At 38.6% G+C, this 19,585-nt stretch overlaps 1 protein-coding gene across 1 annotated transcript in view; it reads right to left on the reverse strand.

Moving 5' to 3' along the window:
- Positions 1–19,585, reverse strand: part of MYRFL (myelin regulatory factor like) — a 44,588-nt gene that overhangs the window by 24,519 nt on the left and 484 nt on the right. Inside the window, exons 2-8 of the mRNA XM_051625980.1 lie at positions 13,012–13,102; positions 9,254–9,321; positions 8,902–9,160; positions 7,327–7,418; positions 4,850–4,997; positions 1,373–1,568; positions 176–252 (exon numbers count right to left, since the gene is read on the reverse strand). Of these exons, the coding sequence (XP_051481940.1) occupies positions 176–252; positions 1,373–1,568; positions 4,850–4,997; positions 7,327–7,418; positions 8,902–9,160; positions 9,254–9,321; positions 13,012–13,102 (931 nt within the window). The remainder of the gene's footprint in view (positions 1–175; positions 253–1,372; positions 1,569–4,849; positions 4,998–7,326; positions 7,419–8,901; positions 9,161–9,253; positions 9,322–13,011; positions 13,103–19,585) is intronic.

Below are 19,585 nucleotides of genomic sequence, written 5' to 3' on the forward strand. Positions count from 1 at the left end.
AACACATTTGTAAAGCTGCTGAAAATTTTCCTTAATTAAGGAAGACCAGGTCTATATTACTACTGTGATTCTATGTGAACACAGAGAATGAAATTTGGATAAAGAAGCAACAACTTCACATTTCAGGCCAATCACCTATTGAAACAAAACGGAATAATGTTTTCAAAATCCTTACTTAACAGGGTGGAAAGTTTTTTTGCTTCGATCTGACTGAGACTGTTCAATAGCAATTGTTTGATTTGGGGCTTCTACCTGTAAAGAAAAATAATTTTCAACAATGACACGAATATTAAATTTTCAAACACGGAAAAATGTGAAATACAAATGAATAGGCAAATTTGTCTGAAACAGTGAAATCTCTCTCATTTCTCACGGAACTACATAGAAATTAACGTGGGAATTGACTCCTGATCAACTGACACCTGAGCGTCTTAAGATCCAAATCTTTCTGTAATGTAAATTGAAAGAAGAAAAAAAAAAAAGTAATGCAGTAATTTGCAAAATAAAAATCATGTTCTGAATCCAGGCTGGTTTTGGCTCATTTTATTACACAATAATGCATATATAAATGTAGATATTTAACATGAGAACTGAACTTATGCAAGGTAGTTCCATAACTTATTTTAATGTCAATTTCTGTACTTTTTTTGAACGGTACCAAGCAGTCCTTCAGATGGGAACAGACAACAGTAATAATCACTAATTGGTATTAGAATGTATTAAGGAAACTGGTAGTAATTGCCTTATAAAACAGCTACACATTTTTTTAAATCACTGAATTTTGGTAATATGCAAAAAATATGGTAAAATCTTTCAGAAAGATTAAAATTTCTTACTACTTCTGCATATACAAGCTTGTGGACCCAGAGTGCCCGGGAAGAATTTGTTTCTTAAAATGAAAATGGGAACCTTGGCAAGAAGAAATGAGGAAAATTTGTTTTCTACACGTGAACTGTCCAGGAAAACCAGATTTTACTCTTTACACTTTCTTTGCTTTGTGAATTTTTTTTTGAAAGCATCTTTTTGACCAATGGGTAGACTGGCCACATACACAGCAGCCGACACCCCTGCACTGCACATAGAAGGAAGAAAATTTCCACCAAACAAAGGGAAGTCAATGAAACCATGGCAAACAGGCAAACACGACATCTTTCAGCAGATATCTATACATCAGCACAAGCATCCATAAAACATTAATATTTTGCAGAAGAGTTCCACATGAAAGTCACTAGTAACTTGAGTTCTCTTTTGACAGTTCTTCATAAAAAAATTACTTTAAAAAAAGAGTTCATTTCAATTATTTATCCTATTCTATGGATAATCACATACTAACTTACTAAAAGCAATAGCCACAAAGAGGAGAAATACTTGCCTTTATTCCAAAAGCCTTCAAGTAAAACTTTTCTATTGGTTGCCCCCCTAGCTGAGTTTTGACGTATTTTGGATGTCCAGTGATTTTAATATGGACAGTGATTTGGAAATGATTCTTTTTCTGGCACACAAAGGCATCATCTGTTGTTGAAAAATTAAATCCTTTATCTGTGACAATGTGATACCCTACAGCAGGTCTACAAAAACAAGAAGAAAGAACAGCAACTTTAAATATAGGCGTATTGGAGAGACATCTTGAGTTCCTACTTTTTACATAGTCTGAAAATCCATCTGATTTTTACTGACAAAATGGGAGCAGAAATACATCTTTACAATCACCAGATCTATCAGTATTTTCTTCTTAGGCTCTTAGAGGTATAAAAATGCATATAAAATATACTGTTATTCTAGTTGGACACATGAAATGTTTAGAAACTGGAGATGGGGAAGTTTACATAATCCTCACTTGCAAATCTGGTATAAAGAAACTCTGTGCACCTAAAACCACAACCAAACCATTTAGTGTATTCAAGCATTCATTACAACATTGCTATAAACAACAGAGCTGACTGAGTGCTGCAGACAACAACGTACTAATGAGCAAGCAAGGCTCATTTTGTTCCTCAATTCCCACACCAAGTGCTTTTGCAGAAGCTGCTGAGATTCAAATAATGCTTTCCTCAAGTTAAAAGAAAAGCTATTGATACTGACCCTCTGGCCAGATAACTATAAAACTCTCCTTCACGATGTTGTCTATCCTAGCCCAACTAAGGAAACCCTATTCTATTTATTCAAAGGGCTAATTTGTCTCTCAAAGAGGAGGAGTATTCTGTCCTTACGATTCACAGCAAACAAGGAAAGGTATCAAATGATCTTTCTAAAAGAGCCAGTGCATTCACCATCCTACAATGCTTTCAGTCCTCTGATAGAAGTGATGGATAATTCTGAAATAATAGGGCAACATGGCAAGGTTCTCTTATATGAGCATTGGCCTTTCTTGCTAATGGAAGTTTCAAAATGATGATCTTATCTCCTTCTACCAAGAACCTCTCATTAACGCAATTACTGAAGATGGCTTTTCAGAACTCATCCATTTTTTTGCACATTGTTAGTATGTTTACAAGAAACACACAGACTTTGTTATCTTTTTCTAAATTATGAACAAAAGGCCCCTTTCAAATAATCTCCAAACAATCTGGGACAGGAAATAAAGAGAAAAATACTTTATATCTATTTCAAAACTACTGAGTCATTCCTTTTTAAAAATATGATGAAGTGTTTACCATCTCCTCGAACCATCACTGTTAAAGAAGCAAAACTTCAGTTTCTTCCTACAGCTGGCAATTCTTTTTATTTATGTAGGAAATGTGTGTATTTCATAGTTCATAGTTTATCATTTTTCAAGTACACCATTTAAAGTAATTAAGAGCAAATACATTTTTTTATCTGATTGCACAGAGGACGGTCAATCTTACCAAGCAGTACTGTAAAACTTGAAGAACTTTTAGATAGTTACACAAGTGTCCCAACTCAAAATACACTTCAAATTCCTACTTCTATTCAGAATATGACCCTTCAGACAACATCTTTGGAATCGAGTCCCATCAATCAATGTAGTAATGCAGCATGGGGCTAAAAAAGTGTCCAGCAGATACAATGCAGAGCACAATCAATGGCAGAGTAACCTCTTCTAGTGAATCAATCTCAACCAACAGCATTTTGAAGTGAAAATGAAATAATCAAAAGGTTAAAATATTGGATTAATAAAATGGAAAATATTAATTAACCTGAGAAATGTCCTTAAAGTGGGCATGATAATTTCAGGGTACAGGACCAATGTATCTACACTGAGCAGTAATAAGCACATGACTCTTTAAGCTAACAGAACACAGCATCACTACTCAGACAATCTGTGCGCTGCGCTGGAAATACAGTGCACCTTGGAACAAAGGCACTGCCACTGACCTCACTTAAAAGTTACAATTACTTCCTCTGCATATAATATCCCCTTCCACAGCAATGGTAACAGTACATAGAATCATAAAATCACAAAGTGTTTTTTGTTGAAACGGACCTTAAGGATCATCTAGATCCAACCCTCCTGCACGGACAGGGACACCTGTAACTAGGCCAGGTTGCTCAAAGCCCCATCCAGCCTGACCTTGAACACTTCTGAGGATTAGACATTCACAGCCTCCCTGGGAAACCTGTTCCAATGTCTCCAAATTAAGAATTTCTTCCTAATGTCTAACCAAAATCTACTCTCTACCCTCTTCCAGCCATTAACGCCCTATCACTACATTTATTTGGATGCTTTAATGCTCAGCATCACATTGCGCTTGTTGTCACAAGGGACCAGGAAACGTGTATCTGAAACTTCAATTTTCAATGTATATGGACCAACAAATAATTGGGTAGCAGCAGGAAGACAATCACCCACCATCAGCTCACAGCTCTTTCAGTCATTGACTGAAAGCATAACAGGAGCTGGAAGCCCCTTCCATTCAGTGAAAACTCACATCACAAACACAACTGGAGATTTCTTGGCCCATCCAGCTCCCAAGGAATAGAAAGGTGTGAGCAATGAGCTGTGTGCTCTCTTGTCACGTCAACACCTTAGAAGAAGGGCTGTGTGGGATTCAGTAAGATGTGTGCTGCCCCTTACCACGCTGTGCACACACAAGGAATGTCACTGTCCAGCAATGACACTGACACGCTCCAAACTCCCATGAGTGCTTTTAGCAGGTTGGGCTAGAGGAAAATTAAAATTTACTATGTTATTAAATCCTGCGGAGAGAGTGATGAACTGTTTGCCCTAATGCTGGAGAATAAACCAGAGACCGTAGAAGGGCTTTTGTCAAAGGGATCATTCACTAAATACTAGAGCAGGGAAAAAACAGGGATGTAAAGTGAACTTGAAATTATCTTTGCCAGATCATCTAACAAAAAAAAAAATAGTTAGAGTTCTGATTTATACAGGAAAACTCTCAATCTTCGACCGAAGAGTTGCATGTTATATTTATTTATTTATTTGCTTGTTTGTGTGTGTGTGTCTATAGTTACTTTGACCTAGGTTATATGAGCCCAGAAGTAACACAGGTATACTCTCATTCCATTTCTCTTCAATCTCTTAGGCCATTAGAAGGAAAGGTGCTATATGCTTAGTAATTACTTGCTCCAGCATGCTTGAAAAAAAAAATTAACAGGTATTTTAACTCACTTTTGTTTTGACTCTAAATCCCTAAAGAGAAGTCAGAAAACATGGCATGAATTTCAACCAGTGTTTAAGTTTCTGCTTATGTGATACATCTACAGATTCATATTCCATTCTGCCTGCTATTCCGCCTTCTCCAGCCTTACTTTCAGTAAGAAAAACGAATGCCAAATGTAACATTAATTTCTACAGAACTACAATACCAGCAACAAAAAACCCAGGGAAAAAACCCACTTTTTTTCAAGTGCAAACACCAGTGCTTACAGTTTTTCATAACTAGAGTTAAATAAGCTGTTCCACTGAGAAGTTTGATATGGTTGCCATGTTAAAGCTTGACAGCATTTTTCCAAAGCTCCGTTCTGTCCATCACTGTCATATTCTTGCACTTCAGCAGCACAGTCCTTAACAGTTGCTGTAGAGAGATTGTGACAATTCAGTTATTACTTTTGTGACTAGCCAAAAAATCCTGCAGAAACATTTTTGTAAATATATTTACATGCATAAACATACACATAAAGCACAAATATATTGCATATATTTAAATCTGATTGCCCCCTACAGTTATTCCAAAATATTGTGTTATATTCTTATATTCCCTTGCCCTAGAAAATAAATTTTTCATCTTTCCTGATTTGCAAAACACTTCCTATTTTTATTCTCCCCAAAACATTGAAGAGAACTCTGGGGAAAGATTTCTCAGAGAAAAGAAAAGAAAAGAAAAGAAAAGAAAAGAAAAGAAAAGAAAAGAAAAGAAAAGAAAAGAAAAGAAAAGAAAAGAAAAGAAAAGAAAAGAAAAGAAAAGAAAAGAAAAGAAAAGAAAAGAAAAGAAAAGAAAAGAAAAGAAAAGAAAAGAAAAGAAAAGAAAAGAAAAGAAAGAGAAAGAGAAAGAGAAAGAAAGAGAAAGAGAAAGGAAGGAAGGAAGGAAGGAAGGAAGGAAGGAAGGAAGGAAGGAAGGAAGGAAGGAAGGAAGGAAGGAAGGAAGGAAGGAAGGAAGGAAGGAAGGAAGGAAGGAAGGAAGGAAGGAAGGAAGGAAGGAAGGAAGGAAGGAAGGAAGGAAGGAAGGAAGGAAGGAAGGAAGGAAGGAAGGAAGGAAGGAAGGAAGGAAGGAAGGAAGGAAGGAAGAAAGAAAGAAAGAAAGAAAGAAAGAAAGAAAGAAAGAAAGAAAGAAAGAAAGAAAGAAAGAAAGAAAGAAAGAAAGAAAGAAAGAAAGAAAGAAAGAAAGAAAGAAAGAAAGAAAGAAAGAAAGAAAGAAAGAAAGAAAGAAAGAAAGAAAGAAAGAAAGAAAGAAAGAAAGAAAGAAAAAGAGAGAAAGGAAAGCTATGTATGTTATGCAACACTGCAAGAAGCAATTAAGCAAAATAATTACATATGTTTCTCATTTTTTCCACTACATGTTTAAACTGAGTATGCTCCAACAGACTACTTGGTTCCAGAGCAGGAAGCAGAGTCTTCCAATAGCAGGCACATTCACCACTATAACTGGATGACTGGTTAACATTTTTTGACTATACATTCTGAGATAGACAGGGTCAACCATAATTCTCTGTCATATCACACATTCTATGAAGTCAAAGGAGAATGTGATAAGAGGGACAGATAAATGGAGTGCAGTAAGAACAGGAGAAAATAAGTCATTGAGCATATAAGCTAAGATCTGTCCATAGCCAGTAGCAGCACAGCAAGACAGAATCATTTCAGACCCAACCTTCATATGCAATTCAATGCTTCTGACATGCAGCACAGTGAAAAATATAAAAAAATACCCCACACAGTAATGAAATTAGCACTGCCTTTCTAAATTATCCCCATGCCATTTTTACCAATAGTTGTGTTATTTTCTGTGAGATTTTATTAACAGTGACTCCCAAGGAAAGCATATTTCAAAGCTGTGTCTTTAAGTATTAAAAACAGCAACAGCAATTTTAGATACAGAAGTGTCTGTTCATCTTCTCTTTCCAGCAGTGGTAGACTTAGAGGACGACTCACAACCAAGAAACACTGATCAAATAGAAGATACCAATGGGTAAGTAAACTACTAAATCCAGTTGCTACTCATTAAAAGTGTTCTAAAAGATTGATTTAATGCTTAAAAATAACTTACTCCAAAGAAATAACAAGGAACTCTCAGATTTTCCAATAACAGACCTTCATTACAAACTGTTCATTCACAGAGAGCCTCACACTTCACAGAAGCTGATCCATTTCTGTACATGCCCGATAAGCTTTTTTGTATCAACTGGCATAAGCTTAGCATTTTTATCTTAGTAAAACAATGAATCAAATGAATTTGGGGGGAGGGAGGGGAAATACATGCATGCACATGGATGCACTTTGTAGAAAAAATAAGGATTGAGGTGATAAAGGCAAACTGCAATCTCTTTGCTCACCCACCACATTAATTCCCTACTAAGCTGACCCAAGATGGTTTCTTTGCCTAATCAATTTATCACCCAGCAAATTCAGCAGAGGATGGTATCATCTGTGTACTGCAAGCTCACACACAGAGAAGAGGAGAATATTTTGCCCAGAGAGTCCCCAAGAAATATAAACGTCTAAAACTTCTTCTCACTTTGCAAAATAAAAATAGGTCCTGGTTTTCAAAAACACTAAAAAGGTAAAATCCTTTGTACTGTAGTGTAGCACAGACAGTTAACACTGGCACCTTCTGAGAGTCGTGCTCTGAAAATATTTACTTGTCTATTGTATGAAACATCATATTTCATGTTCACACAGTTTCTTACCTTGTCTGGAGTCCTGAAACTGGACTGAAGAATCAGTGGCATCTCCCAGCAATTGTGAGAGCTTCCTTTTTTTGCCTGATGCTGCAGAAATACTTTTTGAGAACACATGATACATTACTCATTTATAATTATAAATACAGGTATTACAGAACCATAAAAGAAGAATATCCAGCTGTCTCTTTTTAACTGTTTTGTCACACAAATTTGGATTTGATGGAGGGAGGAGATTGCTGTTGGCCCTTTAAAATTTAATTATTCAGTTTTTCCTTCCAAAACATAAATTAGTCTTTTTTTTATTTTATATTAATAAAGAAGTTGATATCTTTTTAAAAAATTACACAGTGCACATGTAGCACAGTTTTATTGTCTCCTGGCATTTGCACTAAGATCACAGCTTTATCTAGAATAATTGTATTGCACCAAGCATAAACTCACTTTCCTTCTTACACAGAAAACACTATTAACAGTTAAACTAATGCATTAACAAAGAGATCTCAAGGGGAAACTGACAGGGAATTGTTTTCCCCTTTCCCAGAAAATGAGATTTCAAAAAATGTGCTTTTCTGCAAAGGTAAAAAAACTTGTTCCAAAGTTTTTATATTATAAAATGTAAGATAAAATATCCTAACAGATGGTCACTCCTTTTCATTGGCGGAAAAAACAAGCCAAACTCAAGGTCTCAGTCAGGCCCAGTAGGTACTCAAACTAAGGTTTTCCATGAGCAGAAGAAAAGCCTGCCCACCACATTGTTATTCTTGTTCTGGGTTTGTTCAAAAGTTCCACATTTGGTTAGGAGGTACTTTGTACCTTAAGTTCCAATAACTAAAGTATTATTATTTTTACTATCTAGCCACTTCTACTGGAAAAACAAACAAAGAGAGAACACAAAGAGCTTTGCTGATAATCCCAGATGCAGCTTCCTTTACCCACATCACACCTACACGTAACTGAGCTCTGTGCAGAAGAGGAGACAGGGACAGAGCATCTGCAAGCCCAGGACTAACACTGATGAATTCACATTTATCTCCCCATAATCAACCCTGTCCCCATCTGGCATGCATCAGTCAATTCATTCTTACAACATATCGTGGTTGGATGCCTGCACTACCAAGTGTATTTTTAATAATTAATCATCCACAACATGCTGGTGAGGGAATATGGCAGATAAATAATGCATGCTATATGAATGGTACACGAATACCATTTTACTTGCTTACACAGATATGGCAATATTATTGTTCTCTCTCATGCCACTTGTCAGAACACTTACAAGGTCCTTATGGACAAATCCCTGCAATTTGTATTGTAAAACACCTGAATGTTTTTATAATCCAGTTATGAAGCATCTGCTGATCCTTCTCTAGCCTTCTAACATTTTAAAAATTGAAATTCCTACTTCCAATCTGGACTTCAATCAAGATATTTGAAGAACCCTCAACCACAAGTGTCTCAAAAATGTCTAAATACTGCCATCCTGTGGAAAACCCTACAAACACGAAGATGTTAACACCTGTCTTAAGCCTTCTTACTTTTTTGCCTCTGTCTCAATGTCTGCATAAAAACTTTATCATTTACCTGGAAATATGAGATGCATTTGGCTGAAAGAATGAATAATTAAAACCCAAACAGCTGGAGGGTGTAGAATTATTCCAAGGAGCCATAGGATTTTCTGTCTTCAGGCAGGAGCCTTGAGGGATGGTACAGGGATGTCCACTGGCACTGGGGTCAGAGTAAGTCTCCAGGAACCTGCAGGGAAGCTTGCTGGGTGCCACGGCAGGTGGGCACGGGAGTGGAGGCTGCAGTCCACTGGGCCACATTGTGTCATACCGTGGGGCTGTAAGAAGTAAACAGATAAGAAATTAAGGAGAAAGAAGAGGAGCTGGAGACCTTTCTATAAGCTTGGGAGAGGGCAAATGATGTGACCTACTCTGGAGCTGTGGTGGAGAACACGGTTCCGATCCAGAATCTGGTGGGGAGTCTGGCAACTGGCTTTGCCTAGGCATGAAGAAGAGATTTTAATTTCTACTGGGAAGAGACATGGAGGATGACCACAAGGCAATGCTGAAAGCAGCTGGAGGGGGACCACCTGAAGAAGGCTCTTCAGGAAACATTGCTTACCATGGGGGTCTAGGACAACTCTCCACTGACAACTCTCCACCAGGACCTCTGACCCGGGACATCTCTCTGTGGATCAGCAGATGATACAGGGCTCTGCTGGTGTCCCACCATAAAAATATCCCAGCACAGAGATGTCCTGACAGAGAGTTGTCCCATCCTGCACCATAGCTGCTGGGCCCAGCATAGCACAGCACCTTCAGACCTCCCGTGGAAGAATTACAGAGAGCAGGTGCAGAGGCCTGGGGACTACAAGATGGAAAGACAGTTACGGTCTAACAGTCATTACAAGAGACTAGAAGCATGAGAGAGGAATCCTGGCTGGGAATCAAGAAATTCCATGCGATCCACAGCCACCTCTGTGCCAAGTCCTATAGCCAAGAAGAAAATATTTATGTTTTAGCACACCTGCTTGGAGAGGTCATCACGGAAAGCCAAACAAGTTATTTTTAGTGTTCACTGGTTTTTGTTACTGAAGCAGGTAAATCTCTGAAAATGTGATCTCCTATGATTCCTGCCTAAAGAACTTCAGTCATACTGCTCTGTTCAAGAACATACCAGCCCATATTTTACTGGGCAGCTTTCTCTTTCTCTTCAAGCAGAAAGTGAATCACAGAATCACAGAATTGTCATGGTTGGAAAAGACCACTACTAGAGCACGTCCTGAAGTACTTCATCTACATGGTTTTAAAATACTTCCAGGAATGGTAACTCCACCACCTCCTTGGACAGCCCATTAAAGTGCCTGACCACTCTTTCAGTAAAGAAATTCTTCCTAATATCTAGTCTAAAACTCCCCTGGCACAACTTCACGCCGTCTTCTCTGGTCGTATTGTTATTTACTTGAGAGAAGAGGCCAAGACCCACCTCCCTACAACCTCCCTTCAGATAGTTGTAGAGAGCAATGAGGTCTCCCCCTTAGCCTCCTCCAAACTAAACAATCCCAATTCCCTCAGCCTCTGCTCATAGGCCTTGTTCTCCAGCCCTTTCACCCTTGGTCGCCCTTCTCTGAACTCGCTTCAGCAACTCAATGTCTTTCATGTAGTTAAAGAAACCTTTTCTTGTGCTGCTCTGAAGAACTACCTGAAAAACAAGTAGTTATGATGCATGTTAGGCTAAAAATGGTAAGATGAAGGAAGGGAGACATTTAGTGAGGCACACCTGCTTTACTAAGGCCAGGTGTTCTGGCAGAAGTTGAATAAAACAAAATTGCTTAAACAGACACCCTCATATTCAGAGACCACATCTTCCCTCATGCACAGCAAATACTTTGAAGCATCAATGGAAAATTTCCATCACTTGATTTTAATTCTACTATTTCTACTTGAGGTGTTGTATTTCTGAGTTTGGATGGCACAAGAGAGAACACTTTTGTTCTTGGTCACAGCCTGTGACTTGTGACATATTTTCCTGTCATAATGGTATTGCTAATGATTTTCTAACATGCCACATCCACAATACTGCATTTTGGGTTAGCTTCAACTGCACAATTACTCTTAAAAAATAAACAAAAAAATCAACATTAGAATAATCTTTTATTTCCTTAAAAGCATTTTTTCTGATGCTTTTAAATATCACGTCTACCACTGTAAACACAATTTTCAACTTTGAACAGAGAGCTGGAAAACACTTGAATTATTTTTTTGCTGTGGGATACTTGATCTATAGCTACTGAGTTCTAAATGTGCCTTGTAAAAATTAAAAATATACATCCATAAAAGTCTAAAACTTCCATTCTACACGTTCAGTTCATGTTCCTGATTTTAAATGCTGCCTTGAGGACTCAATTTCTGCCTCGAGTGAGAGTATTTCAGTAAAATGCAAACATTTTATAGGAGAAAGAAAGTACTCATAAAGTACAGAGACAGCAGGGAGATGTCTCCAAGTGAAAACTTTACTGAAACTGGTGTTGTGCTTTTCAAGGAAAAAATGTTTAGTAGTTTAAATTCTTTCGATTTGCAGACATATATCAATTAAATGACTGCTTAGGAATTAAACAGCAATTAAATTGTACATCAATTGAATTACTGCTTAGGAAAGGACATGCAACTCTTTTTTCTCCTTTCACTGCTCAAGAGTATCTTCCTATTACTGTAGGAAAAGATAAGGAAATCACATGGTGCTTCACATGTGGTGTAAAAGGAGAACAAATGTAACACCAATAGCCTGTCTGATGGAAGATGATCTTTAATGGACACTTAGAGATGCACCCAAGACCTTTGTGGTAACAGCACCCTTTTAATTGTTTTCTCCATTCAGTATTGCTCATGCCATTATGTTGGTCTGTATTTTATATATTTATATATTTATATATATGGAGGCTTGTAATATTTTTTCTCCTTTGACATATTTTGACAAGTTTTTTTTTATGAGATTCCATTCTGTTTATGCACAAATAGTCTGCAATACAGACAAATACTTCATAATTTTACTTTTAGAGATCTGATGATTCAGGAAATGTTCTCAATCCCATAATTAATGAAGTATTACTCTAGTACCAGTGTAAAATCCTGCTGAGCCTGTAATATCTTTACAGATTATTTCCTTGCACGTAAATACTTTGTAGCACTGCAACAATAATATCTAACATAGCTAAGCTATATAGTAGAATATATATATACATATTTGTATTACTGCTATGTTTTGTGCATAAAAGCAAAAATATAACATTTTAAAGTTGTCATACAGAAGTTCAATAATATGTTTTACCCAATACATGTTTAGTTACTCTAAAAATAAAAGTTATGTATATTTATATACAACAACTTCTTCATTCTTCTTTACTTGTATACTGTGGGAAGAGAGACTCAATTCATTATTCATGATTTAGAGAAGGTAGAATGCTATTTAGCCTACTGTAAGTAAATTTGTGTGCTGCCAAGTGTGTCCAAAATGAAAAATCCCATGTTTAATTATTTTTAAAACATTGCCTCTTGCTGTGGTTCTTGGCAAGTGCAAGAACATTGCATTGAACAAGTCATCTGATAGTTGTCTAGATGAAAGATTTTGGTTTGAAGACTTTGATACATCCATGCTGCATAACTTTCCACCCTTGAACATGACCCTTTACATTATGCATCTTTGTATGTCTTAAAGTTAGTCTCAGGAGAGATTAATGGACAGTTTCTCTGTTCTGAATGAAGCATTAGGATCACAAGAATAGCCCTGCTTCCTTCAAACTGGGAAGTTTACATTAACCTCTCAATGTATTGCACATTAGTCTCACATCACTTATTCTGTACGTAAACACTAAACTAGCACTTACAGAAATGTTAAAATAACAGCTTTGCATTTAATGCCACAATTAGCTTAGCAGTTATGAATTATCCCAGACTTCATTATCATTTATGCTGTTGGAACTACAAGATGAACATACTTCCTTTACTGCCTGTAATTAATTTTTCCAAGTCTTGTTATACAGCTTCAAGTACCAATACCAAGAGAGCCCTAATCCTCTTGAAACTCAGATTTCAGGTCTGACCATTGTGTTCAGATTTTGTTATGGCACAAATTAAATCCACTTAAGAGATGCTACTAAGGAATGGGAGTACATGTTGCTGTAACACTTACAAAGTTCCAAGCTCTACATCACTACTGATGAATTCTTCCAACATACTTGTATCCACCATGGGATTCTCCAAGGTTCCATGAATGTCTTGACCTAAAAGTAAAAATGTCAAAAAGACAGAAATCATGAGAGTGGAATTTGTAGGGAATCATCAGCGCTTCAGGCCAGGTAATGCTGCCCAGTCTCCTACACAAAGGACAACCAAATCTGTCATGCCTTGTGTGTAATAATGTGGGTTTTGCTTCTGGTTTTGGTGTCTCTGGGATAAAGGATGGGAAATGCAGGGTGAAAGAGGATGTGGGGGAGAAGTTGAAAATGGCAGCACAGCACCAGGCAAACACCAGTTCATGCCTGGCATTAAGTCTTCACTGCATTACCACAGCAAGAGGGTGGAGGGCCACAGCCTGCAACTGGAAAAAAGGGTTTTGAAGATAACTTCATACTCTTATTAAGAAAGAAAAAATGAAACTTCAGAAATGTTACAAGAATTGGTGGCTTCCTTTTATTCTCCCCCCAAAAAACAGCCCACGAACACATTAAATATATTAACAAATGGAAAAGTTCAGTACTTTGCCCTTCGCTGCTTGGTAACTGAAGGCTGTAAACAGATTTTATTATTATAAAGTCTCTGGAACTCATGACAACTTTTTTAGACAGTCAGCCGGAACTCACTCTCTAAAAAAGCCAAACAGAACTGCTCTGTACGCTCCCCACCTCTCCAGCAAGACTGCCATAAACATGGGTGTGGCCAGTCAGAAAGCAAACAAGATCAGGAGGCTTAAGTTACTGCTTTTCCTAGTGCAGGGCTCTGCCCCACTACTACACATGATGAAATGGACGATTCTACAAATCAGGAGCTGCGTGGCTCAGGCACGGGCACTGGCACCAACCAGTCCTTCAGCTCTGGAGCAGAGTGGGGGAACACAAAAGGTTAATCACTGTCCCTGAGCACAGAAGCAGTAACTGCTTATGGTGCTTTTACTTTCTTCTCACTGTACTTGCATCAGACATGTGCACAGTAAATAGTCATATCATAACGTATTGGTTTTTTTCCTGGTGTCTGTCTGACACGGTTCCTTCTTGATTCATTGTTTAGACATTATTTAACTGCAAGCAGCATCTAAAAATCTACTTCAGCCACCTTGCACAGAATTCCCTCGTGTATCTGTCTTAATGCATAAATTCGCATTGCCAATAAACATCTCCTAAATTGCTTTGTGACCACAGATTAATCTGGGCACCGTGGGCTTATCTCTGCTGCAGACTTCATTTTGGCTGCCTTTCACTGAGACACCAGCTTGCAGGTGTGCTACTCACAGATTCGTGCATGCCAGCATTGGTGTTGTGTATGGACCTGTCCTCTGCATATCAGAGGAAAACATACAGCATGCTTACTTGCCTCAGCAAAATGGTAACATGGAAAGTCTCGAAGCAGCAGCAAAGCGTTTTGCAAAAGCAGCTTGAGAGTACAAAAGAGACAGGCTTCCTTAGCAGCCTTCCTCTGACTTCTTAGATTCTCCTATTTTCATTCTGCATGTCTGAATTTGGGCTAAATGCCCCTTGAATCTCAAACATTTCTCCTTTTGCTAATGTAGTACCAAAGGAAAATTGTTCAATCACCTTCTCTTCGTTTTACCCCGCTGTTCCTCTTGTTCAAATTTCCTGCCCTTCACAGAATCATAGACGTATTCAGGTTGGAAAACACCCTTGGGATCACCAAGTCCAACCATCATCCCTACTCTACAAAGTTCTCCCATAAACCATATCCACTAACACCACATCCAAACGACCCTTAAACACATCCAGGGATGGTGACTCAACCACCTCCCTGGGCAGCCTATTCCAGTGTCTAACCACTCTTTCTGTGAAAAAAAATTTCCTAATGTCCAGTCTAAACCTGCCCTGTTGCAGCTTGAAGCCATTCCCTCTTGTTCTGTTGCTAACTACCTGTGGGAAGAGACCAGCACCAGGCTGTCTACAATGACCTTTCAGGTAGTTGTAGAGACTGATGAGGTCTCCCCTCAGCCTCCTCTTTCTCAAACTAAACATTCCCAGCTCCTTCAAGCTTTCTGCATCAGATTTATTCTCTAGGCCCTTCACCAGCTTCGTTGCCCTCCTTTGTACTCGCTCCAGCACCTGGATATCTCTCTTGAATTGAGGTGCCCAAAACTGGATGCAATACTCCAGGTGTGGCCTTCATGCAGAATGATACAATTTTGTTATTAATGTGAGGCCAGAGCTCAGACACCAAGTGTTTTTCCAGTACCACAAAACCAGTAATTCCTTATTTTGAGCAGGGTCAGAGGCAAGCTATTTTGAAGTACAGCTCTGAATGAAACAAGGACAGAGCCTTTAATATGTCCAGAGATGAGATCTGTTTTAAGTGATGGCAACAGCAATATGTATCATCCCCTCTTAATCTCTCCACTTTGCATAAACAGTTAAAGGAGAAGGAAAGAGTAAGTAATTCTGTGCTGGTAGAGGAAGTTCACATTGAGGAAGACTGGCCACCACTAGTCAAAGTTCACAGTACAAGTGCACAGAAGAGCCAGTAAGTTTGGCTGCCCTGCAAAACTTCATGTTTCCTTTCCGAATGTACTTTCCAGGTCTGTGGCACCATGTGCTTATATTGGCATCCGTTTCAGCAGAGGAGGAGCTGATGAAAGGTATGCAAATTTATTTAAAATTGTGGCATCCATTTCACAGGCATCTGACCACAGTAAGTACTTAATAGATACAGGTAGTATTGTATACAGGTAACACAGCAAGGCAGTTTCTCACCTGGATGTTAGGTGGCTGCAGGAGCAGAGAACAGCGTGCAGGTAGGTGGGGACGCCCTGCTGAGGCCCCTGTGCACACACAGCTTGCCTGGCTAACAGCTGCCGGAGGGTGTGCAGAGTCAGCAGCCTTTATCAGCTTGTGCTGGGGGATCTCTGCTCCCAGTCCACACTCCACACTGCAGCATGTCCAGACAGCTCAGGGGACAGTCTGCACTGTGTCTGCACTGCACAGCTTCAGTGTCACCGTGCAGGGGATTGCCAGCTACCCATGAAACTGATGAGGATGAAAGGCCAAGACAATATTGTGATGGGGTTTCATACACTGTTGTTTGCAGAACAGAGACTGCAGTCGTAGGCAGCATATGATGGCATTTTTCGTGTTTCTCCATAAATTTGATATTCTGTTGTCTCCTTCAATCTCAAGTCTGAAACCTGCCAGTTCTGCCACTGGCTTCTGCTTCCCTGTCTGTTCTCTCCCAGCCTGTCCCTGTTCCCAGCCCGTCCCTGTTCCCAGCCCCAGGCTCCCAAGGAATAGTCTGAACTCCAGCCTCCTAATCTGACAGTTTCTTGCTTCACCTCTCTCTTTGGCAGACATCCCCTCTTTTCCTCCAGCCATGAGGTTTATCACCTGGCTCCTGAGCTTCACTTGATACTCTACACTTCTGTAGCCAACAGTTTCAATCCCTCAGTTAATTCTCCTGATACTTCCATGTAGTGCCTTACACATGATGGCATTTAAATCAGCTGCCTCTTTTTCAACAGCACCCAAATGCAAGGTGAAGGATGGGGGAGAGAGAACCAGAAACTCTGTGCAGTAAGTTTTGTCCTTAACAGAGCAGCTATTTCAGACAAAGTCACATACAGTTTTTAACTTGGCTTGAACCACAAGCCACCACTTTCCAATGGAGTACCTAAATAAACAGGCTATTAGGGTGCTTATTCTGCAGCTATAAATTCAGTCCCCAACACATAAAATATTCTGACAAACTTCTCGTGCTGACTAAAAATCTATACGAAACTGATCACTTCCTGATATTAAAGGAGGATGCCAGGATGCTCACAGCTAAGTCCAGCTATTTGTAGTAAGACTTGTGTTAAAAATTCAGCTACTATACAGGGAACAATCTTTAAATACAGCTTGAGATGTAGAAACAGCACACAGAACATGGCCAGTGCTCAGCAATACCTGCTTGCAGAAAGAACAAATTCATAATGCTTGCTACAAACCCTTGCAAGTTGAGGGAAATGTTTCTGCTTGACTGATTTTGATCTGAAGATAGCACTGCAACAGGCCTCAGCACTCTGTGGGTTCAGAGGAAAGTGCTACTTGGGCTGATAGTTCCTTAGCTTCTTTCATGCTAAAGGGCTCAAAGTACTGATCACTATTTAAAGGCTTCAAGACCATCCAGTCCGTTTTGACTGGAACAGATTTGGAGTCACTGATTAAAGCTGCTGGGCCAGCAGACCTACAGACATGAACCTTGGGCACAAGAAAGCAACTAAGAGGGAAGGGTTAAGTACAGACCAGCTGCAAGCCAGGACATTCCACAGCCTGGGGTTATTCCATGGCTGGAAGACCTCTTACACTCCAGCTGGTCCTGAGGGAGCTTATGTCAAGACAGATGCCTTTTAGCCAAAGTAACATTTTCTAGATAAACAAATATTGTCACTAATATTTTAAATTTCTCCTTTCATCTTTTGTTCCTATTTCAGTCTCTCATTCTTAAAATGGTGTGAGACACCTTTAGGGTTTATGTGTTTTGTGTTTCAGGGCACATGCTTGTTCAGTAGCTTTATTTATTTACCAAGTGCTCTAAAATGTTCCAGGAGCATGAGTATACAGAGAGGTGGCAATTCCACCACGAGCCTTCCTTAGGTCACAGAGAGCACTGAGACCAAATACACGTTTTTCAGACACCTCAGTGTACCTTCCAACAACCAAAAAATAAACCAAGTGTAACAGTGTAACTAGGTCAGCCTTTATTCATTTTCTCAACCCATTGATAACATCAGCAAGAATAGATTGCTCTGCTACACAGGCCCAAGAGCTAATCAGGTACTCTGACCTTCCCTGATAAATAGGAAGTTACTGATTAAAAAATCCAACTATCTTAATTTAAAAATATTAATTTCAACCAAAAAAATAGGAAAAAAACTGTTCAAAGATGAAATCTCTAGTGTGGCAGGAGTGGAATGAGACAGGAAAAAAAAAAGACCAGAACTTCCCAGAGCAGCAACATGACAAGAGAAAAGACATTTACTCTTGAGAAAAAGCCAAGGTCAAACCCCAGAGTCATATCTAATCTAAGAGTTCTACTGACTATTGAAATTAGTAATCAACAGGAAAATAAACACCTCATCTTCCTTGGAAAAAAAAGCCTCCTTTTTCAGACTGTCCCCACTCAATATTGAAAATGTAAGTTTATGTTACTAGTGAGTGTCAACACAAACATGCACTATAAAGAACTAAAGCAGTGGCAAAAAATGGGATTCTTTATGCTCACAAATTTCAAATAATCTTACAAAAGAGATCTATAAACGTGCTGATTTGCCAGCTAATGCATTTGAAAGCCAAAATCTGAGATACTTTTTACTTTCAAAGTATCATCACAAATGCCAGCAGAACCAAGCCCAGACTCCCTGGAGAGCTCTGTTTTCTAAGTCAGTGCCTAAAGATTTTTCTGATTACAAGATATTTTTTTAATAATTCCTGTCCAACACTATCTTGAGTATTTAACAGCTATACAGTGCAGCACTTCAACAAATAGCTTGATATAAACAAACATCCAAGGCAAATCCAAGGAAGTTTGTTAGCTTTTGATCTCCATGATTTAAAGTGAACTTAAGAAACATGGTATGAATTCCCTAACATCTATAAACAACAAATGTGCTGGCTAGGAGCCCTACATTGTGGCTCACTACTTTAAATTTATTGGCTTAAGTACATTTTCTTGATCAATGCTGGAGAATCCTTCATTTCCTAGTTTGAAAGTAAAACTCCAAAATTAGAGTTGCCACTCTCACTGACGCCAACAGAGTGCCAGGAATATAAATTTTAAAAAAAGCAACAACCAAGCAAACAAACAAACAACAGAATTTTTAAAAAACAAAACCAACAAACAAAATAACCCCCCACAAAAAAAACCAAAACCAATACTTATTTAGCACAATGGAAATTAAATGCAGGGAAAGAAATTTTCCACATTATCCAAAACAGAAAAGGTAGCTTTCCAAGTTACTCAAAGATAAGTATCCCATGAATCCCTGCACAGGTAATAGAAGGAAAACAAATATAGAAAAGGAAGCTGGGAATTAAAAGGTTAATACATAAAAAAACGCCAAGTGTAAACTGAAGGAAGGAAAAGATTTAGTAAAATAGTAAAAAATACATAAGCCTTTGACAGCCATTTTGAATCATGTTATGGCAGGTTCTGAGAAATGCAGATTGATTATGGAATCTATTAGGAAGTGGTCAGTGATACAAGAAAGGCAGGACACTAATGGGACATTGCTTGAATGTAAAATGTCTTTGGGAAAATGGCAGAAGAACAGACACCCAGAGGAGGAAAAAACAAAACAAAACAAAAAAACAGGAAAAAAGAAATCTAAGTTTAGCTTCTCTGAAGGATCCTGAGGATACAGCAACAATTAGCATTTTACCAGTTATAATCAGGCCATTTCAGAAGAACTATATTAGTGGAAAGAAAACCCTCTTTCACCTGACATGGTATGACAGAGCAGGGAGGGAGCTAACCAAGCTCATGAAAATTGCTATGATTTCAGTAGTGATAAATTG

The sequence above is a fragment of the Apus apus genome, chromosome 1, assembly GCF_020740795.1.
Source record: "Apus apus isolate bApuApu2 chromosome 1, bApuApu2.pri.cur, whole genome shotgun sequence".
Lineage (NCBI taxonomy): Eukaryota > Metazoa > Chordata > Aves > Apodiformes > Apodidae > Apus > Apus apus.